The 25,804-nt window shown below is 40.1% G+C and overlaps 1 protein-coding gene and 1 pseudogene across 2 annotated transcripts in view; both read left to right on the forward strand.

The window, feature by feature from the left end:
• The window catches only part of CPED1 (cadherin like and PC-esterase domain containing 1), a 262,071-nt gene that overhangs the window by 123,842 nt on the left and 112,425 nt on the right, over nt 1-25,804 (forward strand). For both annotated transcript variants that reach the window (XM_035698382.2, XM_049093860.1), the window contains exons 10-15: nt 124-228; nt 1,772-1,941; nt 5,819-5,889; nt 7,963-8,013; nt 11,546-11,729; nt 13,722-13,890. In XM_035698382.2, the coding sequence (XP_035554275.1) occupies nt 124-228; nt 1,772-1,941; nt 5,819-5,889; nt 7,963-8,013; nt 11,546-11,729; nt 13,722-13,890 (750 nt within the window). The remainder of the gene's footprint in view (nt 1-123; nt 229-1,771; nt 1,942-5,818; nt 5,890-7,962; nt 8,014-11,545; nt 11,730-13,721; nt 13,891-25,804) is intronic.
• LOC112678093 (U4 spliceosomal RNA) lies at nt 12,964-13,159 on the forward strand (annotated as a pseudogene).

Here is a 25,804-nt window from a genome sequence, read left to right on the forward strand (position 1 = left end):
TAGTTAGCTCAGCGGTTGGAAGAGTTCAAACTTGGACTGGTTCACCAAGTGGGGAGGAGGTCGGGCTAAACATGCTTTGACTTGGAAACAATCGCTGAAGAACTGTTCCCCTCCCCATCATAGGGTGAAAACTATCAGAAGGAACCCAATCAATGCCTGTCTTTAGAGGAGATGCACTCCATTATGACTTTCATACAGGAACTTGGGAACCTGCAGCAATTCCAACTGGTAAAACAAAAGTGACATTTGATTCCTCATGATTACTGGGACCATAGATCTGCCATTAACTATTTTTGCTTCAAACTCGGTGAAGACTTTCCTTGAAGAAATAGAAATCGTTGTAAACTTCCTTCTTCTTTTCAGACATCTCAGTATTACAGTGAGCAGAACTCAATTCTTTAAGAGTTTGCATACATGACTCACTCAGAGTAAAAGGATATGAGATGAGCACAGCTGCCGGTATATGTGAGTTCTTAAGGGGAAAAGGTCCACATTTTTCTAAAGAAGTTTTGCTTTTAGTTTTGGGACATGGACGTGTAACAACAATTTCTTTCTGCTCACTGTGCCCTTTCTGTTTGTGTAAAATCTAATATTACTGGGTGTAACCCCATTTTAGAAAACAACCTAAATCTCAATTTGTTGCGACTCTATAGCAATCTTCAAAGAAAGAAAATGTGAATAATTATGATAACCACTAATGGCTTGGGCCTAAAAATATAAATGATATTTGTTTTCTTTTCCATGTTTCTTATGGGGTTCTGTTACTTTATTGGTCACTATCAAAGGTCATTGTCAATATGATTTATTACATGTACATATGCAAGTTCAGGATTTGCTTTGCTTCTAGTTTTACCACTTATCTAGATAGACTATAATGGGTTTATATTTTCCACCTAAGATTTGTTTGTACAAAACATCTTATTAAAACAGCTTTTTTCAAAGTCCACTGATAATTTATTGTCAATCTGTTTGGATCAAACATTTGCCTTTTACTTAAAAAAATAACATGTATTCACATGCTACTTGTTTGAGTTATGACCAATTTACTAAGTCAATTTAATGAATATTTGGCACCTGTCTTTATAACTTAGAGTCATATTTTGGGGGATTCAAAGTAAGCTTTTGTCCCAAACATAATTTAATTGATGGATTATTTTAATTAATTTAAACATAGTAAGTATTACATTTGTGACCAGTTGGCTCAAAACTCAACAATGATAAAGAGACAGGCCTCATTCTTCAGGAATTCATAATTTAAGATATTGTGAATGTAGAGACCATCTCTTGGTACCATGTGTAAACTGAAGAATTATTTTGCAAGAAAAAGGACAAACTAAAATTCCGATTCTCAGAGTAGAAAGAGGATAACCATAATTTTTTTTCTATAGGATTAATATCTCTCACACTGACAAAGTTTACTTGTAACCCAAAATGATTTCTCCCCAATCTTCCTACTGCCTGAGTCACACTGTCATTCAGCTGTTCTCAGGTGTTTATAGGAAGGAAATACCGGTTTTCATTCAAAGAAAAAGAAGAAAGAAAACTCACGGTATTTGGAAATATGACCAACAAAATTAGTCCCTCATAAAAAGTGCCATTTTCCTTGACAATTGCACAGAAAGTTATATTATGATACCTACCACTGGATTTTAAATAAATATCTGATTTTTAAGTAGATGAATAAAATATAAAGCCTTTTCTAGTAATAATACCTTGTAAGTTATTTTCCATAAATTCTTCTGATATTCTGGTTTTGAATATTTCTTCTCAGCTATTCCCATCTACTACTCCGGGGATTCAATCTTTGATACGTGAATTCTACGGGATAGCAAGCCCTATAGATCAACCTGGTTCAGCCCTGACACAGTCCTGGTCTCTTTTAAGTGTATTTGAACAATTCCAGCTCCTGAATAAAAAGGCGCAGCTACATCCATTGGAATGGTAAGATAGCCACAAATTTGAATTGTGCGATCCAAAAATTCTCTAAAGATTGATTTCAAAAGATTCTGCCTACATTAAAGAAAGCAACAAGAAATGTGTCCAAAAATTTGTGCTCTGGAAAATAAGCTTTTTTAAAGCATTGAAACCATAACAATCCTAGTGGTCTTCAAACACTGTAATCAGAACACATCCAACAGTTTTTCAAACCAACAGGACTTGACTCTGCTAAAGAGTCATGTTGAAAATTAAAAGTTTCAATTTCATTTCATTCTGTGATATATATCCTTGGTTTATGGAGCATCAGACAGAAAGAATTAGGCAATTTTTTTATTATTATTTTATGAACCATCAGTTGGCGTGGAGCCCAACATGGTATGAGCATTTATTTAGAGAGCTTTTGAGGCATAACTTTATTCTGGGCAAAATCTAGCCAGATTTATAAATATGTCTGTCCCTGCCTCAAAGATAGAGCCTTTCTTTCTTAGAAGGTACAATCTCAGAGGGAAATATTTGACCTCCCATTTCCTCTTTCGTTCTAACGAGAGGTAGTAATGGGGCAATGGGAGAGAGGACAGGCCAGGTGACTGTATAAACATCTCCGGTAGCGGCTGAAGAGGGACAGTGCCCAAGCCACTGGCTAAGTCTGCTTCTCTTTTAGATGATGGAATTCAGGGAATATTTGACTTTTCTTCTGCCAGGAAAACAGAAGCAAACCTAAACCTCCTAGGGAGATGAAAGACGAAATGGCCAGGCCATAATTATTTATGCCTCTTGCAGTCACTCTTAGGAAGGAACGGCCTGAGCTCTCCGGACTTGTGCTTCGTTTCCCTCTGCCTCAGGAGGTCATGAAAGCAGTTCCATAAGATTTTTTTTTCTTATATAATTCAAAAATACAAGTAATCATATACTTGAAGAATTCTTAGGACATTTCCTGGGATCAGAACTCACTTTAATTGCCACGATCTTATGAAGTTGGCCGTATTCCCTCAATGCTCAAAAGTAGTGAGTCTGACAGTAGCCTTTACTGGTTTGAAAAGTAGGCTTTGAATAATAGAGCTCAGTTTCCATCTGTGCGTTCTTCGTCCTCGCTCACGGAATTCAAGTCTGTCTCCTTCATCATTACCGATGGGGAAGAGCAGACTTGATTTACTCAGGAGCCAATGTAGGAACTGTTTTCAACCTTGACTAAATTCCCTTGACATATACAAGTTTGGAAAATTTGTTTGCCAGCAAGTTTTTCTCAAGCTTCCCCCACAGTGTAAGGTGTAAGGGCCTGATCTTAAATTCAGAATACTGAAGTTCACCCAAACCCTGGCCCTAGCCCTAACCCTAAGCCCAATTCCCATTGAATAAGGAATTTATCAGTGGTCAGGGTTGAAAGTGGTCAGTGTAGAAATGGCCAGGACTTTCTTGAATCAGACAGACAAGGACTCAAATATCCCAACCCCAGAGTTTATCAGTTATAGCAGCTGAAGCCTTGATGCCTCTGTGACGCAATCTCCGCATCTGTCAGATGTGGATCATGCTACCTACCACATACTATTCCACGAGGATTACCTACGATAATTTCCACGTACCTGCGTGGCGTCTGGTGTGCCGCGGTGCAAGCAGGTCGTAAATATTAATATTGGCTTTTCATCTTTCTCTACCATCCAGAGGTCACTTTAGGATCTACAGTGGAGGAGATATTCTTCTTTCTTTTATAGGAGAAGCAAGACAAGTTCGAAAGATTTATCTAAGTGAACGCTGAGGAAATTAAATTTTAGATCTTTATCGAAAAGCAATTAGGTAAAATCACTCTGAGAACATTTCAAGAAAGAATACTCAATTCTAGTTATCTTCAGATTTACCTGGGAGCATATGTATATTTGATTCTCATCCATGCTGTGTTGCAAGGTGCGTGCACATCAGACACATTTTCCAGATGAGGGAAACCATGCTGAGAAGGTGGGTCATTTGCTCAAGCCCTGCAGCCAAGAGAAATAGAGAAGGGATTAGGACCCTGGCCTCATGTCCATGGCCCGGTGCTTTATGCCAGTACTTCCTACAGATGAGCAGGTCAGGTGCAGACATTCGTCATTGTCCTTATCTTCACAATGGTCACCTCCAGCTTTTTCTACAGAAAAAGCCAATTTTACATACCTACACTACCTGTGGGGGATCAATGACTTCATGCTTCCTTTTATTTTTCAAAATTGGTAATTTATTTAGGTAACCTCTACACCCCGTGTGGGGCTTGAGCTCAAGACCCCAAGATCAGGAGTCACATGCTCCCCGGACTGAGCCTGCCAAGTGCTCCCACGCTTCCTTTTAAACAAAGATCATTTGCTTAGAGCAACAGGGTGAGAAGAGAGAGAGTTAGAAAAGCAACGGTTAGGAAAAATGACCATTATTTATGTCTATGCCCTGAGGCTTAGAATCCAGAGGTCTCGATGGAATTAGTATAAATCTGAACAGAACGAAAATATTAAAATCAGTATTTGTGCACCAACTGCTAATTTTCACTTCACTAGAAATAAAGTGGCAAGTGTACTTTGCTGTCATCATAGGCTTTCCATGAAAAAGCCTCATTTTAAAAAACAAATAATTTATTCACAAAATTGCACGGGGAAGACTGCAGGATGCTTTCCCATAGGAAGCATCTCATTCCATTAACATACTATATTCACCGCATGTGCATTCCAGGCTTGTATCTTGCACGAGCTTCACTTAGAGATTTTGCTTCCTATGAATTCAGAGACATTTTTTTAATTTGGCCTGGCACCCAGTCAACCTTCAACTAAACAGATCTAACCCCATGCTTGCTTTATCTGTGTCTTCATTCCTTGAGAAGAGGGAAATATTTTCAAGTAAGTCCTAGACATTCTTTTCTTTCTCACCCCTAAATACTTCATTGTATGCATCAAAGAAAGAAGGAAGACTTCACAAAGTAAAACTGCAATAAAAGCATCACACCTTCCCACATTACAATATTTTTAATTCCTTGATTCTTCATAACTTGCTGATGTTTCTATTTTGAGGGAACCGAATACGCCTGTTCATCTCCTCTCTACCACAGTGCCCGGCACAGTATCTGGGACAATAAATATTTATAAAATGTAACTGAACACAGAGCATCTGATTCCATTCTCATAGCATCACCGTGAAATCAGGCCAGTGAGGTCATCTCCATTCTGCTGCAATAGGAGTGGAGAAGCACCGCATCGCCCTTGAGCAAAGTCAACTCACGTCCTGCTCCATATTGTCCAGCAGGACCACCAAGCGTTCGGTCTGCACTTAACATTGTTTGGTTTCGACTTTGAGGAGTTAAAGAACAATCTGGCCAAGCACAGAATTATACAGCAGGAAAAAAAAAATGAGGCAAATACACCAAGATAGAACCAACCCTTACCGTTAAGCGCAGCTAGTCAGCGTCTAAGGATAGAGGACTCGGCAAGGCGTAGGTCATCTTTTTGCATAGCACACTTATATTTCTTGATTGTGTGTATATTCTTCGGAGTCTGTGCCTCAGAGTTTCCAAGATTTCTTGCTTCAAGACTGTAATTTTAGCCAAACAGAATTCCAGTAGGAATGTGTGTTCCCAAATCACTTCTGTTGGACCCAGGCGATCAGAGATTGCTCACTTTTGGACTGAAAAGTGACTTTTTTTTTGCCCTGGTTTTCTTCAAATATGCTTCTGCTGATTAGAGATGATGAGATTTCCACCCACCTCACTTGAGGGGAGATTGCCAGTCTTGAGGAATGAAATCCAGAAAGTGTTTCTTTGTGTTCGTCAAAATATCTGTGCCCACAAAGAAAAAAAATAGCGTGTTAGACGTAATTTCCATGAATTTCGTTCATTTCATTGATCCAGACTTGTTTGGCATTGTGTTTGCAGGAATTCTTTCACAGAGGATGAGAACACTGAAAAATCCCAAGTGCCATTGAATGCAACTGAAAATAAAAAAGGTAAAAAGATATAGTCTCACTTATTCCAATAGGAAAATAAGTACTGTGTGGCCTCCAAAATATATGGGAAAAATGTTGAGCTTCATTAGCAATCAAAAATGGCAGTTAAACTAGGAAATACTATTTTCCCTCAGATTCGAAAAGATTTTTCCTCTTAAAGATGATAGACTTAGGGAGAGAGTAGGAAAATGAGTATCTCATGCCTCTGGTGCTACCTCCCTTGAGGGGCTGTGTAACGACATATAAGAAAATCCTTAAAAGTTCTTATAGATGGGATCCCTGGGTGACGCAGTGGTTTAGCGCCTGCCTTTGGCCCAGGGCGCGATCCTGGAGACCTGGGATCGAATCCCACATCGGGCTCCCGGTGCATGGAGCCTGCTTCTCCCTCTGCCTATGTCTCTGCCTCTCTCTCTCTCTCTCTCTCTCTGTGACTATCATAATAATAAAAAAAAGAAATATACTATATATAAAAAAAAAAGTTCTTATAGGTGCCCATGGGTGGTATAGTCAGTTAAGCATCTGACTCTTGGTTTCCACTCAGGACATGATCTCAGGGTCCTGGGATCGAGGCCCCAGTCAGGCTCCGCACTCAGCGCAGACTCTGCTGAAATTCTCTCTCCCTCTCCTCTACCCTCCCACTCGTTCTCTCTCTCTGTCTCTCAAATAAATACATCTTTTTTTAAAGAGTCATTCTTACATCATAGAAATCTCACCTCTAGATATTCATTTTAAGGAAATAATTAGGAATGTACACAAACGTTTAGCAAGTTATTAAAAATGAATGTAAAAATTAGAAACTACTTCTATCGTGATGATAGTGAATTGGATAAATGAATTAAATCGTAGACTTCCAATACAATACTGGAAAGCCATTCTGATATTGCAGAAGAATATCGATGACATGAAAAGATGTGTATGGTGTATTGCTAAGTGAAACAATTGGCTACAAGCCACATGGGCCTCAAGGAAAGTTAATGGCAATTTTCTTTCCCAGATCTACCTCTATTTTTCTAATTTTCTCCTTCTAAGGAACATCTGAGCTGTTGATCATACAACATGAAAATTTTTCTAATTTTAAGAATAAAAAATGAAAAGAAGTAGTACCACATGTCTACGACTTTTTAGAAATCACGATTTTCCTATTACAAGTCAAGGTTTAATACAAGACTGTGGTTCTCAGTATGTGGTCCCTAGACCAGGAACATCGGCATCATCTGGGCAGTTTAGGACCATTCAGACCTACTGAGTCAGAATCATACCTCTCTGGGCAGGAGGCCAGGATGATATTTTAAGTCCTTCAGGTGACTCTGAGGCATGTTAAAGTTTGCGAACCACTGATTCGATAGAATGAATTAATAAGCCCAGTGAAGAACTACTATTCTGGTTGTCTTTCTCACTCCCATCATGTTTCTCTTTAAATGAATGATTTAAGCACTCTGGGTGTTTTTATTCATTCCTTGGATCCATTAGTCTTTACTAAGGAGATTTCAGAAAAAAGCTGAGTTTGATTCAGAAATTTAAGAGGAGGGACGCCTGGGTGGCTCAGGGGGAGCATCTGCCTTTGGCCCAGGGCATGATCCTAGGATCTCGGGATCGAGTCCCACATTGGGCTCCCTGTGGGGAGCCTGCTTCTCCCTCTGCCTGTGTCTCTGCCTCTCTCTCTGGGTCTCTCATGAATAAACAAATAAATAAATCTTAAAAAGAAAAGAAAAGAGGAAATGTCAGTAGAATCAACTGGATAAAGTATCTGTAATTCTAATGATTTGGGATGTGACAGTCACAAAATCATAGAACTAAAAGGAATCTCGACAGATCACCCTCAGGCAATGGATGACATTTAGACCATTCGTTTTTCTCTCTTAATATTTTCCTGTTTAAAATCATCGCTGTCCTGAGATTTGAACCAAATACCTTGTGTTACTATAGCCTTCAGTTTAACCAAGAAGTGCTTTTTGATATAGGAAAAGTTAAAGAATAAAACGTGTTCTACTTAATCATGCTGAGATTATTGGATATGTATTTTTTTTATTTTGACTAATAGTTTTCATTTGAAATTAACTTTTCTTTTTTTAGCTGCTATTCGACAAATTATGAATGAAACCAAAGAAGTCCATTGCAGTAATGGTGAGTCCCGATTAACGTGTTTTGGTGGCATAATCAATAGTGATGCACAGCCCTACTTGGAGTAAATCACCGTTTTATCATATTCGGGTACTTTTAGACTGTATTGTATTTTAAGAAAATTTTTAGAAGTTTCTCAATGAGTTGATATCTGCCATTTTTGCATAAGAAGATTTTTAATTTTCTATTTTTGAACATGAAATGTTATGTCTATGTGTTTAAGGCCAGCAAGTTTCAAACTCATTTTGAGGGCTCCTCAGGGTGCTAAGGCTTTGCCTTGGAGGCTGCTCAAGTGGATAAGCTGGGCTTATCTGCCTTATACATCCATTTTTAGGGTTTACAGCACCCCACAAGGATTCCCTTTCTGCCAGATTGTTGACAGTAAGGGATAGTATTTGAGTTGAATTTTCTTTATAACAATTGGGAGTTTCGAATCTGATTTTCAGTTTATTTTCTCAAAGTTCATGAATTTTTTACTAATGTATAATCAAGAAAAATAGCCCAACTAGAACAGTAACACATTTCAAGTATATAGATTTTAGAATTAAAAAAAAATTTTCTTTACTCTGGTCAGTATTATTCCAGTGGCCTTGCGAACATGTAATTCTAGAGAATCTGATTTTTCCAAGATCACAGGGCTATGAAATAGCTGCGCTGGATCACGAAACTGGATATTCCTAATTCTTTGTCTAAAGCTTATAAATTATCTTAATACTTTATAATAATATGATGGAAAAATAAGGGTTCTACTTGGCAGGTTTGATTTTTGGCCATGTATGTATATGTATGTGTGTGTGTGTATATATATATATATATAAAAGATACACTTAGAAAATTTAGCCTTTCACAAGAAATCTATTCCAGTAAAACATAAAAGCTGGCAAAAATAAAATTTATCGACTAAGGTTTAACTTACTATAAATGAAAGTCTTCCAGTTAAAAAAAATCCAACTTGTATCTTCTAGAATGCAGTTAAATTCATTCATTATGTTCTAACAGTATCATTAAAATCAGGATAGACTGAGAGGTTACACAATAATGTGGTTTAATAGAATCAACAAGTACATCCAATGAAAGAAAAAAATGGCATTTAAAATAAAGTATTACTGACCGGGGGAAAATATCAGATAGGACTTAGCCATCTCCTTGCCTGCACTTTCCATCCAGTCTTTTCCTCCTAGGAAAATACATGCAACACAGGGAGCCCCGTGCCTGGGCTACAGAGGGAGGGGCAGGGGCGAGATGAGAACTGCACATTTGTCCTGTGCGGGCTCCGCGGTGGAAGCCGCTTCACCTCTTTGGTCTCCTGTTCTGTGATGTATAAAATGAAACAACCATATGGGCATAATCTCACTTTTATTCCGTTCCCAGTTAACCGGCTGTAGAGGATGGGAACATGTTAGATAAGCTCTTGGGCTAGTTCCTATTTTTGTGTAGATAAAAAACTAGTCCTGCCTGGGTCTGCATAATTATTAACCTGCCGGCTTTCAGGGCATGATCCAAGATTTTAAAACAATTACTCGATGACGCCTTCAAACAGGTGGGATTAGCCTTCAGCATCAAGGCTTTTCTTGTGTTTAATACGAGGTATGATTACCCCTCGAGAGGGCAATAAAACTCTGCGGTTAAGAGAATCCATTAAAAGCCACCAAAGCTTCCAACAGCTTTCCCAGATGCACTTGCCAGGTAGGTCGAGCAGCCTGCTACTGCCCGGCCCACGTGGGCCTCTCCGCGGGCCTGAGGTGGCTGGGCCCGGCAGGTGGGTGCTGGGCCCCGGAGGTGGGTGCTGAGCCCTGGCAGGTGGGCGCTGGGCCCCAGGAGGTGGGTGCTGGGCCCTGGCAGGTGGGCGCTGGGCCCCAGGAGGTGGGTGCTGGGCCCTGGCAGGTGGGCGCTGGGTCCCGGAGGTGGGCGCTGGGCCCTGGAGGTGGGTGCTGGGCCCTGGCAGGTGGGCGCTGGGCCCCAGCAGGTGGGCGCTTGGCCCTGGGAAGTAGGTGCTGGGCCGGGGAGGTGGACACTAGGCCCGGCAGATGGGTCTTGGGCCCCAGGAGGTGGGCGCTGGGCCCCGGCAGATGGGTCTTGGGCCCCCCCGGCAGGTCAGTGCTGGGCCCCGGGAAGTCGGTGCTGGGCCCCGGCAGGTGGGTGCTGGGCCCGGCAGGATGCCAGCCGGCCCAGGTGTTAGGAGGCAGCGGCCCACTGGCCTTCAGGTGGAGCTGACACTGGCCAGATGAGCTTGCAAGCAGGGGTGTAGGACCCAGCGCTTGAGCCAGAGGTGGAGAGTTTCTGATGAAACCAAAAAGGAGCACTTGCTAGAATCTCGCTTGTAAGAGTAATTACACGCTCTGCCTCGTGTGGGGCTGTGTTTCAGGGTCATGACAGGCAAACCCCACTGGAAACTTCCACCATTAAGTCAAAGTGTAAACTGCAGGGAAATTAACTCTCAGTGACTGTTTTGTAAAAATATATCATCTCAAGTGAAAGTCCATCGTCTGTGGTTACTAGTCTGAAAAAAATAATCTACTTCGTTATTCATTTAACTGGTTTTGAACGTAAGAATGTAATGCAAGTGTTTGGACTTCCTTTCTACCCAGGAAATGGTCCTTTGTGTCTTTAGACTCCAGCCTGTTTATTTCTTTTTTATAAGATTTTATTTATTCATGAGACACACAGAGAGAGGCAGAGCCACAGGCAGAGGGAGAAGCAGGCTCCCTGTGAGGAGCCGGACGTGGGACTCGAACCCGGGACCCGGGATCGTGATCTGAGCCGAAGGCAGGTGCTCAACCCCTGAGCCGTGCCTGCCCCCGCCCCCGCCCCCCTCCCCCCCCCCCCCCCCCCCCCCGCATCCTCGCAGCCAAGCAATCTGCTAGGTTCTGCGACAGGATTGAGCAGAGGATAACATTTCCTTCTCATACTCTAGGGCACTCTCTTGGGTTGGGGTGACCAGGGCAGGGAGGTGGGGGGGTCTCAGGATGTCCTGCTGCTGTTTTTGTATCTGAGTGTTTGGTATAATATTGGATTTCACATTCTTCACTCCACCCTACTGCCTGTAAGCTGCTCTATCAACCCAATGGCAGTTTAATGACTCTCCCTATTAAGAAATTTTCCTCATTCCCTGCTGGTGCCCTTCTGTTCTGACTTCACAGAGTCACCGCCCCCATTTACCCGTTGCTTGACAGATTCACTAAATGCCACGGAAATGTTATCAATCCACCGGTGAGACATTTCCCCACCTCCTCACTGCCTTTAAACTTCTAACGGCTGAACAAAATCTTATCATCTGTGTAATGCCAACTAACGTCAACAGCTGTTATATAAGGCAAGCTCTACAAAACTTGAAAAACAGAAAATCCAGCTGAAGCCACAAATCAAATAAGACCAGAGTGCCAAGTGGAAAATCAGCCGTGATCACTAAGGCTGTTCAAAGGATTTAAAAAAAAAAAAAGACTTTAATCACATATGATTTTTAAACATTCATCCATGTCACAGTTATCTTTTGTTTGCCATTTTTGTTTTGTTTTGTTTTCTTGTGTTTTGACAGATGACACACAGTGTTATATCAAGCAGATCCTCACACATCCACGTTTGGAACTAAACCCTGAATTTAACCCGAAGATCAAAGATTATTACTCTGAAGTCCCATTTGATGTGGTAACAGTGACAATTGGCGCAGAGACTTCTAAGTGTCAGTGCAAGGTGTACCTGCATGATCGGGCCAGGCCCAGGTACGGGGCCGCTGACCAGGGCTGAGCGGAGACACCGTGGTGGGAAGCAGGTCTCTGAAGCAACCTTTGAAGGTTCAGAAAAGCTGAAGCATGAGATCAGTTGGAGAGATTGCCAGGGTGTGAAACCCTTCCACTTCGCAGATGTCATGTCGTAAAACACAAGACAAACAAAAAGGGGACATATCAGTGCTCTACTGATGTTGGCCATCTTTGGTTTCAAGTTTTTATTTCAATTCTCATTAGTTAACGTAGATGGTAAAATGGGTTTCAGGTGCAGAATTTAGAGATTCATCCCTCGCATATAACACCCAGAGCTCATCACAAGTGCCCTCCTCAACACCCATCCCCCATCTAGTCCATCCCCCCTCACCTCCCTCCATCAACCCTCCGTTTCTTTTCTATTGTTAGGAGTCTCACAGTTTGCTTCCCTCTTTCTTTTTTTCCCTTCTCTATGTTCATCTGTTTTGTTTCTTAAATTCCACATATGAGTGAAATTATATGGTATTTGTCTTTCTCTGGCTGATTTATTTCACTCAGCATAGTACCCTTTAGCTCCATCCATGTGTTGAGAATGGCAAGATTTCATGCCTTTTTATGGCTGAGTAATATTCCATTTTGTATATTATATAATATATATATTATTATGTAATATATATATATATTTACATACATCACATCTTCTTTATTCCTCAGTTGATAGATACGCTTTCGTTGATAATGCTGCTATAAACATCGGGGTCCATGTACCCGTTCAAATCAATATTTTTGCATCCTTTGGGTAAATACCCAGTAGTGCAATTGCTGCATCATTTCTAACTCTTTGAGGACCCCCCACACTGCTCTCCACAGTGGCTGTGCCAGTTTGCATCCCCACCCACAGTGCAAGAGGGTTCCCCTTTCTCCACATCCTCGCCAACATTTGTCATTTCCTGTGTTAATTTTAGCCCTTCTGAGGGCTGTGAGGTGGTGTCTCATTGTGGTTTTGATTTGCATTTCCCTGATGATGAGGGATGTGGAGCACCTTCCCATGTGTCTGTTGGCCATCTGGATGTCTTCTTTGGAAAAATGTCTGTTCATGTTTTCTGCCCATTTCTTAACTGGATTATTTAGTTTTGGGGTGTTGAGTTTGATGAGTTCTTTATAGATTCTGGGTACTCTGTTAGCAATCTTTGTATCTACTCTTTGTCATAGTGTTGTAACAAGAGAGGATCTTGTGTTTTGAAATGTTAAAAAGAGCTTTGCGCAGTGGCAGTATCGTAGCCAGTGAGGTTTATCCGAGGCGTGATTATTGCTAATTGAAATATTAAAAAGATTCATTAGGGGTAACTTCCTTCTACCCTATCCCAGCTCCTCAAAGTTTTGAGCATTCAGGAGCTGAATAAACATTTTGGTGACAATTTATGGACATACTGACACTAACTTTCCTAGTTTCATGGGATTTTTTTTCTATTAACTCTTCTGAGAGTCACCAGAACTTTCTTTGTTTCTTTGTTTCTTGTGTTTATAATTTTGAACAGAAGATAGAACTTTATTACATGCCATGTTGGTGGCAAGGAAGATACTCGTGTCCCCATGCTATAGGGAAGGAAATGCATTTGGATCCCTGGGAGCCAAGAGAGTCTAGTAGGAAGAAAAGAGGATTCAAGTCAGACCAACCTAGGTCCTAGCTATGACTCTACCATGGGACTTTGGGCATAGACTTGTTGTGAGTATTGAATGAGATAATGTATGACCCTGAGAAGTGGTTCATAAATACTAGTTTCCTTCCCAGTGATTGAGGGAGGACATGACTTGCCCTGCAAGAGAATTGCCGGACATACCAAAATACACATTTTTTTTCCATATTTTAAGTTTCATATGAAGTTGTACAGACCTGACCTGCTTTTGTGTACACATTATAGGCATTTAATAAACTAAATTAGTTTTAGTTGGTGTTTATCATTTATTTATATGGATGTATGAATGAATGTTTCTTTCTCTCTCTTCCTCTAGCTTTGCTAACTACCCTCTGGGTTTGGGAATGAACAAAATCTCAATGCTTGTGGTGGATGAATCTCCAGCACAGGGCGAGACCCTGATCACATACAAACTCACCATCTACAGAGAAGACCGTCCAAGTCTGCCCTTGTTTGAGGACTTCACAGCATGCGGTTTTGTGCAGGTAGGTGAATTCTACATTTGCACTCGCGTTGAACTGGGAGTGGCCTGTTGACCTAGGTGAAAAATGCCATATGCAAATTGTTAGGGGAAAAAAAATGTATGCTTACAAATCCAAACTGTGGTCTCATTTCAAAAGAGCAAGAGTCCCAGCCAGGGATGTGAGATACCTTGTTGTGAGTGGTTTTCTTTTTAGTGTGCTGGCTTACCCCCCCCACACACACACTCATTGTGTTCAGTGGACGTACTGTAGTTAATATTGAAAGAAATGTCTTGAGTACTCACACTGAGTTACAAAATTGATTTTGCGTTTGATTTTACACTTCCATGTGAAATTGTGCTGTGTTTCTTGGAATTGTACCTGAATCTACTCTGAAACTTTAAACTAGGTTCAGTGGAGTTGATTTTAAAGAATTAGAGAAAAATTTATGAAGCTATTTTGTGGAAGGGATACCAGACGAAGGGAATTAAATTTGCTTGAGTAGATTGATTTTTTCCTGCACTTCTTGTATCTTACTCATTCCTAAAGGCCGTAGTTTGTCTCGTGAGCAACACATGCCGTTTTGCAGTCTGCCGATCTTGGAGGGGGAATGTTACCCAGAGGCTTTGTCCAATTTGGTGGTTCTCTCCTCTGTTTCTTCTCTCGGTTAAGATTCCAGGTACGACCTTCCACGTCTCCTCACATCATGTCCCCTCACTATAGGTGCTTCTGGGGAAGTAGTAATTGATATTATCACATCTCCTGATTCACTCAGAAAGCATAATTGCAAATATGGCACATCTCAGTGACTGACAACCTGTTGGGAGCGTTGAGGCACAGAGGACTGGTTATGATCTGTTGCGAGAGAAGGAGCTGACTGAGCCTCCGTGAGTGGGATGAATGCCATGTTTCCTTAAAGGCAGCGGCCAGAGAAGTGCTCTCTTCTCTCGCCATTATTTGTCAGAGCGTGTTTTATGCTCCTGCTAACCTGGCCTGCTCACTGCACCCCAGACCTGCTTCCCCGTCTGGATGGTGGTGACATACATAACCAGGTGGTGTAGAGATATAGAAAATATTCAGTTAACTATGTCCTTAAGATTTGTGCAACTTATTGTATATAGAATATGATATACATGCATTTTGCCATATGTAAGTTATATATACTGAATATAAACTATGCTTCAATAATATAAGAGAAAACATTAGTGGGGAAGTATGTATTATCTCCCAAGACATGCGTCTCTTCTCAAACATTACATTCATCAAAATTAAGTTAATTACCATGCAATTACCTTAGACAATGGATTATATTAGGAATTTGTTAATATAACATGAAGAAATATATTAGAAAATTCTTGTGGGATATACCCTACAGATGATTGCAGAAAACTATTTCAGTCATTTAGAAGAATTCTTTCCAGAAGGTTTTAATTTAAAATTGATGTGTGGTCCCCCAGCAGTACTATATTTTATAACATGGCACAGTGTCTAATAAGCACTAGTATTTTTTTAGCCTTCCTTTTACAAACTGTCAAATGACTGAAGAGATAATGAATGAATAATAAGGATTGGTTTAGACACCTAACGAGGCACGAGTGGCCTGAGGAACTGGAGGAGTCCATAACAGAGGTTAGATTTTTCTCATCCCAGGCTCCAGTGACAGTTTTCATCCAGAGACCTTGCCCTTTTTTCTTCTTTATGCTTAATCTCATTAGCGTCTTTAGGTTTCACTGCAAGCTGATCCCATCATGAAGTTCAGAATACAGAGAAGGAAAGATGTAATTTTGGAACTCCTATCAGAGTTTCTAAATTGATAGTTAAACAGATATACATTATGAGACTCATGAATGTTTAGTCTTCCAAATTGTCATTTTTCTTTTTTATCAACAAATTTAGTGACCTACTATATTCTTAGGTTGATGTCCAGAGTCAGACCATTGCATATTAAATGGTAGACCATTCTATCTGAACCCCTAAAGTGTATATGTGGCAAACCAGAGGAAATGAATTAAACTTTATATTTTATTTGCTGGTTAAAGGGAAAAATTACATTTCTTCCTTATATTTTAAATTATATTTTGTCCTATTGGACTCCATTATTAATTTTTAAACAAACCTAAAAGGAGATCTACATTAAAATACCCCCCAAAGAGTGTCCAATCTGTGGTTAATCAAGCCTCCTAATTTCTCCTTCTCCCATTCTCCCACTTTCTGGTTATCAGCTATTCATTTTATCATTTCACTGAAAGTCAACTAGCAGTGAAGGGAAAGTAAATATAAGGCATACCAATCCAAAAATCAATTACTTTGACATTTTGGTGAATAAAAAAGATAATCTAATTAAGTTGTCATGGGTGTTTTGTATCATTCATATGATCAAATACTGTAAAATACCTACTTAGCCATAATTCACTATTTTAGTGTCTGTTTCTAATTATATTTCCTGTTGGATTTCGTACATGGCTGCCACAGAGGCAACTCATACTTTAGCTATTTCCAGTGAGGTAGAAAGGACCAATTTACATAACTGATACAAAACAACTAGATTTGGACCAGGGCTTTTCAACCTCAGCAATGTCAATATCAGGGCTGGATAATTTTTTTGTTTTGGGGAACTATCCTGTGCACCGTAGAATATTTTGCAGCCTGGCTTCTACCCAGTAGGTTCCAGAAGTATACCTTTTCCAAATTGTGACAACCAAAAATGTCTCCAGACATTGCCAAACATCACCTGGGGGGCAAAATTGACCCCAGTTGAGAACTACTGATACATACCAATAACAGGCCTGCTTTTCTACTTTCCACTAGTAAATCTAGTAAATCTGTAGTGGATTTACTCTAAGTATGAATAGGTTAGAGGTAATCCTTCCATGTTGAAAGTTGAAGAATCACTCGTCTCTTATCTCATCCTTGTATTTTTAATCATCTCTGTAGTCAGCAAATACCACTATGATAGCTCTTTATGCTTCTCATTAATTTGCCATCTTTTCTAATGTATTATAATCAGAAATATGCATTCAATTATAGAAAACATGATTCTTAATGAAACATAAAAAGTCATATAACATACCTACACTGTTATTTCATTTTGATTTACCTATAAATAGCATAATGTTTTGCTGTTAGGAAGAAAGATTTAGAAAGCAATAAACTGTTATTATGGCTGGAATATGTCATGCTTTGGAATTAATAAAATATATTTATGTTCTAAGGAAATTAAAACACATATGGGGAGATATTTCTTTTAATATCTCTTTCCAAATCAAAAAGTTTTGACAAGGATAACAATATAGCATCCATGGAAATGGATTTGTGTAAATGATCTATGGTCTCATATATATACATTTTGCCTCCAAAGCGTTGTGCCAGAATAAGGCCATAAATAAAATCTACAGAAAGGTCATATAGCAGAAGCGTAGGAGACTACATTTCAGGGATCCGTTTGTTAGAAACGGCCTTCATTTTAAAATAAATTACAATTAATAAAGGAAAAGTACCGAGGAAAGAAAAAAAATTCTGTTTAAAAAAAAAAGTCTTGCCCAGCATTTAGTTATCGATTTAAAACTGACATTTGCTGTCTTATTAAAAAAAATTAATTAGTGATCTATATGCTGAGCTATTAAATGACTCCAATTACAGCATTTGGAAATGCATTACAATTCTCCCACTTATTTTTGTACTGTTTCTCAACACAAAGTTTACAAAACAATTCATGTGATAATTGTCTAATATTTTAGCAAACACAATAAAAGAAGAGCATTTATTGATGACAAAAAAGCCCCTTGGTCCATTTCCAACGTCGTAATGTCTATTAAATACTCATTTTTGTCATTTTCAGTTACCTTGCCTACCCCAGTACACCCGAAGTATGTGATTCAATTTTTCAGCAATAGAGCCTGTGTTGTAATGGAAGCCTCCCAACCAATGACTGCGTATTAATTATCTGCTATGCACTTTGCTCTTACAAATATGTCATATATTATGGGAGATACTGTGCAACATCAGGAGAACTTTCATTACGTGCCAGATATGATGCTAAGCACTTTACTTTTTTATCTTATTTGACGTTCTTCACAACTTTAAACACTGGTGATAACTGTCCCAACCTTTAACTTATGGAGGACGTAAGGCTTTAAAACATGTGTAATTAAGTAGTGAAGGTGGTATTTGAATACGAGTCTGACAGACCTCAAATTGACCCCCTTTATCATTACTCTGGACTGTAGAATCCAAAACTCTTACTACACTCATAATCTAATTAACCTGTTTAGGAAATTCGTTTGGCCAGAATTTAACCTGTTAGAATTTAGTTTAGTAGAACTTGCTTTCATGGTTATGTACAAATGATAATTTTTATAATGTTCTAGAATCACTGCAAAATTCTGAGGTTTTCATAATCCTTATTTTGATGAGGAATGTGATAGAATCAGAGCTTCATTGGAAAAGTTTTAGAGCTCACATCTAATATTTTACTAGACACATATATATCCTCATATCTGGCTGTCTTTCTTGGTCCCAATATTTAAGTCAGGTTTAATATTTTATGTATTGGAATTCTACTTAGCCAAACTACTATGTTTACTATCATTGTTAAGATGTTTTCCAATGCGGAGGATTTTTGAATATTACGCTTGATTACACATTAGCGATTTCTAGTTAATCTTTCTCACTGTTTAACACAACTTACTAATTGTTTCTATTAAAAACATCCACAATATAGTTTTTCAAAACTTAAAAAACCCTTTGTTCATGTGTACTTTTTAATAGTGAGAAGAACTATTGTGGAACTGACAATTTGATGATACTACAATGACATTCATCAATGTGAAAGGACCTTACTTTCCTACTCTTATTTAATCCTCACAACAAACAGATAAGATAACATGGATGACTTTTATTGTCTGCTTCACCCTATTCCCTTCTACGAGAAAATTCTGTCTTGTGATATTTAACGTTTTTTTATATTCATTTACAAATTTAGGTACTCATTTATTTCTATTTGTATTAATTAATGTATATTTTTATATTTAATTTTAAGGCTTTTATATTTTGGTGATATGTCTCAGAGGTATTAAGAACAGATTCTTCGCGTGTTTGTTTCCACCTTAAGTGATTCATTATGGTATCTCTCTGCCTTTAACGAGTGAAAATTAGTAGGTTCCTGAATGCTGGGATTGAACACTGCATTTAGTTAATTTACACATGTGGGAGAGAATCTCAGAATTTTCTCTTGCTCTATCAACAACATAAAAGTCCGTTGTCTCTGTCGAGATGATTTTATTAGAGCAAATTTTGCATCTTAGCAAATTGCGTCAGGCCATTCTCCTAACCAGTGGTTGAAAGCCATGGAGTCCAAGGTTCATGCCCATCACTGCTATCAGGCAAGCCTGGGTTTCAGTCCTGGCTCTGCTTCTAACTGGTCTAATGTGCTGTGTCTCCTAGTGCGGGGCAGCGAAGCTCTCTGAACCTCAGTTTCTTTATCTAAGACTAGAACTAGTGAGAGAACCTGTCTCAGAGAATTGTTCTGAGAATTAACCAGTTGATAAATGCAAAGTTTGATCCCAAGCCTAGTATATGATCAAGTGCTCAGTCAATATTCAATTATCATCACAATCATCATCATCATGAAAATTCTTTTTGTCCAGATGCACCTCTCAGGCTTACCTCTCTGGGTGTATAGAGAAGGAGAACAAAAGAAGGATGAAAAAGAACAGCAGAAGAAGTAGGAGTTGATAACAGTGAGGATGCTAGAATTGTTTTTTTTTTAATTTAAATTCAGTTTGCCCACATATAGCATAACACCCAGTGCTCATCCCATCAAGTGCCCCCCTCAGTGTGCGTCACCCAGTTACCCCATCCCCCTCACCCACCTCCCCTTCCACTTCCCCTTGTTCGTTTCCGAGAGTTAGGAGTCTCTCATGGTTTGTCTTCCTCTCTGATTTTCCCCACTCAGTTCCTCTCCTTTCCCTATAAATCCCTTTCACTATTTCTTCTATTCCCTGTATTAGTGAGACCGTGTGATGATCGTCCTTCTCCGACTGACTTCCTTCACTCAGCATAATACCCTCCAGGTCCATCCACGTTGAAGCAAGTGGTGGGTATTTGTCATTTCTAATGGCTGAGGAATATTCCACTGTATACATAGTCCACATCTTCTTTATCCATCATCTGTCGGACACCGAGGCTCCACCCGCAGTGTGGCTACTGTGGACATTGCTGCTGTGAACATCGAGGTGCAGGTGTCCCGGCGTTTTACTGCATCTGTATCTTTGGGGTAAATCCCCAACAGTGCAATTGCTGGGTCATAGGGCAGATCTATTTTTACCTCTTTGAGGAACCTCCACACAGCTTTCCAGAGTGGCTGCACCAGTTCACATTCCCACCAACAGTGCAAGAGGGTTCTCACTTCTCACATCCTCTCCAACATTTGTTATTTCCTGTCTTGTTAATTTCCCCCATTCTCACTGGTGTGAGGTGGGATCTCATTGTGGTTTTGATTTGTATTTCTCTGAATGCAGGTGATGCAGAGCATTTTCTCATGTGCTTGTTGGCCGTGTGTGTCTTCTTTGGAGAAATGTCTGTTCATGTCTTCTGCCCATTTCATGATTGGATTATCTGATTTTAATAAGTTCTTTACAGATCTTGGATACTAGCCCTTGATCTGATAGGTCATTTGCAAATATCTTCTCCCATTCTGTAGGTTGTCTTTTAGTTTTGTTGACTGTTTTTTGTTTTGTTTTGTTTTGTTTGCTGTGCAGAAGTTATTTATCTTGATGAAGTCCCAATAGTTCATTTTTGCTTTTGTTTCTCTTGCCTTCGTGGATGTATCTTGCAAGAAGTTACTGTGGCTGAGTTCAGAAAGGGTGTTGCCTGTGTTCTCCTCTAGGATTTTGATGGAATCTTGTCTCACATTTAGATCTTTCATCCATTTTGAGTTTATCTTTGTGTCTGGTGTGAGAGAATGGTTTAGTTTCGCTCTTCTGCACGTGGCTGTCTAATTTCCCCAGCACCATTGATTGAAGAGACTGTCCTTTTTCCAGTGGATAGTCTTTCCCGCTTTGTTGAAGATGAGTTGACTGTAGAGCTGAGAGGATGCTAGAATTGTAAAGGAATTGGGACAGGAAGAGCTGGTTGGGAATTAAATAGGAGAGCAAGTGGCCTGGGCTGATCCACACAGTTGCATTCTAGATGGTCACCAGTCCTAGGCACTCTTGCCTTTCTGGATCCCTTCTTCCACGAAAGAATTACTTAACGTTATATTTTGCAACTGTGTTGGTATAAAGAGGTGCATGTACTCACACACGTGCATACTTTGAAGAGTTTAGTTTTTTTTTTCTTCTAAGTATAAAGGAAATTCCAGCATTTTCTCGGGCTCCTAAAATTAGTGCTGTGTGCTGTAGGCATGATTCCTGTGGTGCATAATAGAGGATTTGGCCCTGCTCTTCTCCCTCACTCTGAGGGATGGATGGCAAAGGCATCCATACCGTCATCAATGACCCGGGCCATAGGCATTCTTTCAAGTCTTGTCAAGCGCTCCCTACTTAAACACTTAGCCCTTTGCAGGTGTTTTAGGTTCTGTGTGCAGGGACTGAGCACACCTTTACCAGCATTCTGCAAGGGCCTATGCCACGGTGAGGGGAGTGAAATGTTATTTCCACGAGCAGTTTGCACACCCAGACATTTTGATTGCAGTAGCCTCCTCAGTGGCCAATAAGCATTCGTATACATCTGAGGCTTAGGAATTTTTATTTAGCATCGTTTTCTTAAAAAGCAAGTGAAGATGAGAGGAGTGTGTTCTTTAGTTCATGATCTATTTTAGTGCTTATATAAATTATCTTTCTGAATTGGTGAAAAAGAGCTATGTTAAACACTCACCTCATGGGTTGATGTAACTTACGGTCAGCTAAATTACCATTTAAATAAAAACTTTTGCTCAGCACATCTGTTCTCCATGTTTCTCGAAGTCACATCTGCTTCCTTTACAAGAAGAAACAAACTTTTACTACCATTAGTGCAGCAGCACCGAGATAATGTGGAGGAGAATGGGATCTTCCTGGCTTCAGCATCCAGAAGTCTCTCGGAGGACAGCCCGTGGCTGTATACGAACACTGATTTTCATTGGAAGTCTATGTTTCGGCGTTCTAAGACTCAGTCTTCCGGTTTGTGAACTGCACAGGGAGATAGAAAAGAACCCTGGCAGGCCTTTAAATGAAATATTCTGTTAGAGTGACCAGATATCAAATGTGACATTTGAAATGTTGAGGGAGGTCGTGGCTAACAGGGGAGCAGATAAATGGGGTTTCTTTTTGAAAGCTCCAATTCCTCATACCCACATCTTTGTGGAATTTAATTGCTCTGAAGGGCCTCTACATCTTTTATCTCTCTTTCTCCATTTCTTCCCCCATTTCTCAAGTCCAAACTAACTCTAATAAAGGTACACAGCAGGATAGGGAGGTTGGTGGTAAGAGAGGGGAGAGAACCTGGGCGCTGGATTAGTTCTTCCATCTACCAAACTAAGCCTACAAAATGACTCGTGTTAAAAAAAGAAAAAAAAAAACACATTTTTGGCTTCATCCAAAAACAGATTTTGGCTCTTTATAAGACAAGTTAAAGCGAATGATTCCTGTGGGCCCATGGTCTTTATTTAACCTTTTGTAGGAAGCAAGGTACCCTTTTGAATATCTGATGAAAGTTTTGACCCCTTATTCCAAGCAATAATACACACGTAGGCACAATGCCGTATACAGTTTCAAACTTATGAAAAGCCTTGGGTAAACAGTTCTTATCCCAGTAACTCACAATTGGATGCAGATTATCACCAGCAGCAACAAGCAGAATAAGGACGGTTTCACTTCTGGCGTTCATCCACATGATTATAGTTCAGCTTATTGAGCACCTACTTTGTCCTAGAAACTCCCCTAAGTGTTTATACATGTTATTTCATTTGTTGTTTTCATGATAAAAAAAAATTAGTATCTGTATAACCATATACCATTTGGGAATTATGTGTGGCTTTTCAATGATCTCTGTTAGCACTGAGAATCGGCAGTTATCGTGGATCTCCGAGCAAAATGCCACCAGAGCCAATATTGCCTTGGGAACAAGCATCTGGGAGGAGCCACCTGGCCATTGTCCTCTTCTCACAGACTCCGAAGGCGGTTATGAGTTGTAGGTAATGGTGGTCCTGGAAACACAGGGAAAATTAAGAATATGTTATTTGGACTGTTTATATTGCCCTCATTAGTCAAAGTCACTGACGTGCTCTGTCTCATTAGGCTAGAACAAATTGTGTTTTGTTCAAAGACACGTTGGCCCAATGGCGTAATTAGGTAATGCTAAGAAAATTTCCACATGTATCTGACCAACTGTAACGTTTCCTTCAATAAGCGTGTGTTGTAGGAACAAGAATGAGGGACGGGGTATTCCTTGCAGATGGTTTCACCGATTGCAGAACTACAAGTGGATGTGACACATGTTCCCTGAAGGCAGAATTAGGACACTTTACTGCCTGACATATTTAACTTCTTTTGAAAATGATGCTAATTTGTCTTTTTTTTTTTTTTTCCTTTTTCATCCACATCCTTTTTTTAGGCAGGACTAATGAGTTTAAAACATTGAGCATGACCTCATTCTTCAAAGCAGACCAGGTCTCTCCACCCCAGTGGCCCCCCAACTCTTTAGGATCTCATGCTTCAGCAATGTGAGGCAGACTTCCACTGACATTCCTGGGTTTTTACCTCGTCCGCCCCATCCCCCCCTCCCACCCTGAATGCTTGAGAATGATTTTTCCAGACCTCCTAGGTTATTTTAAAGTTAAAGTACTGTGCAGTTACGAGGTCCAGATTTCATAGGTTTAAGAAACCCCAGGAAGGGAGATTTTTTTCTTTAAGTGGAATAACCTTTCTTAAATACTTTGATCAAAATATCACTCGTACAGTCCGATTTTGAGTCACAGTTCATCACTTACATGTTGGAGAACGGGGGCAGGTTCTCACCCCTCATATAGGGCTATCGTGGTACTGATCCCATAGAGTGGTTTTCAGGAAAAACTGAGTTAATGTCGTTGGCATTTGGTGTAGTGCCTAAGCACCGACAGAGCTCAATATACAAGTTTGCAAAACATAAATAGACAAATAAAATGTCTTCAGGTTGGTATAAGGAGGAAAGTTTAAAGCAGGCTTTTTAAAAAACTGAGGCCCAGTAAACTGAATTGGAGATTTTTTAATTGCTTATATGTAAGTTTAGATTTAATAAGATATAAAAACATGAAGGGCTTTGCAGAACAACCACCAGTGCTAAATTATACAATAAATTTTATGGTAAATGTAATAAAACAAAACTTCCAGAATTAAGTGTGAAATCTGTTCCAAGCTTGTTTTAATTTTGATAGTCGCACAACAAATTTTGTACGTCATCGTGTTCACAGTTTCGTTGAGAGACTGAGAATTAGAGAGTGTTTTCACAAAAAGAGGGGAAATGTTTCCTTGCCAAACACAGAAGCATCCCTTCACAGATATTACCTGGTGGGTCCCATTAACGGTGAGGAGATCGATGTGCCCTGGGCCAGTTTTATAAATGAGCAGCACACGGCAAAGATGCCTGGGCAGCATCAGACAGAGGTATAATTGTAATGTAGCTTGATTTTGTAGTATGTGTCCTCTCTTTTCAAACAACCCTGTCACTTTGGGAAGCCATCCCTTCAAAAGGCAACGGGCATATTCGTCCCTGATAATGATCTAAATGACACGAGGTGTTCCATTCTGGGCACTCACACCGTAAGTTCAACCCGAACCGCTAAACGCTTCCCCCGCTTGTTTAAGATCAGACTTTGTTCCAAATGACTTTTGGGTATTTCCCAAATGCTAAGACACCTTCACAGATGAGAGATCTTTCCACCTCTGAGACTATTTAAAACACACGGGGTCTCTAGTCGCTGTTTGCTGTGTGCCAGGCCCTCCTCTAATTGCCTAACATCCATTCACTCAGTTCTCCAAACAAAACGCTGACAGGCCGATCCTCCGGTAATGCCCGATGATTCTGCAGCTGGAGAAATGCAGGGACAGAGAACAAGCCCACAGTCACGTAGCTTCCGGGGAGCAGGGCCTGTTCTGGAGCCCGGGCAGCTGGTCCCAGACCTGCGCTACCTCCTGGAGCAGGCTCTGCTACCTACAAACTCTACTCTCAGCCGCCACAGCCTACTCCAGAACTAGATGCTGAAATAAATATATGGTTTCCAAGAGACTTTCCAAAAGACCCCAAAAATTAATTTGTAGGTTATTGTTTAGAATGTGTATTTATTTATTTATTTTTCCTATAAAAGAAAATTTACAAGTGAGGTGAGGTTATAGAGAATATCCCCAAATCCTGCTAACATAATGATGTTTAATACAGTGAAAAGGGTCGTGGGGAAGGGGCTGAAGATGCCAGAAGACTGTGCCATGGTTTTGTGGGGTTTGGGAAAGGCCTCAGTGGCCCAGGCTCTTAACGGGGAAGATACCAATAGAGGAGGGTGTGAGTGGCCAGGCGTGTCTCTAGCTGTGGGGTTGACCCGTAGCTCCGTGGGCAGCAGGTGTATTTATTGTAACGCCATCTGTGAATCTTGTATTCCAATGTCACACTAAACTTCAGAGCTGGGGAGATCTTGGCCATCTGACCCCTCATCTTGCATGTGAATAAACTTCAGTAACTTGCGACGATCCGTCCTTAATAATTCACCGAGTTTCGTTGCCAGGAAGGAGCAGAATGAGGATTAGAACCTACGGGCTGGTCATTAAACCTTTTGATGCTTAGCAGTTGTACCTAATGTAAAAGGGCTTTTGGAATCCAGACCTAGACACGTTTCCTGCGACCTTGACCAGCTCCATATCCTTAGGTCTCCAGCGCAAAATTGCTGTTTCTAAGTGTGTTAAATGAATGATCAATTGCAGATTTGCTGATC

Source organism: Canis lupus, chromosome 14 (assembly GCF_003254725.2).
Source record: "Canis lupus dingo isolate Sandy chromosome 14, ASM325472v2, whole genome shotgun sequence".
NCBI lineage: Eukaryota > Metazoa > Chordata > Mammalia > Carnivora > Canidae > Canis > Canis lupus.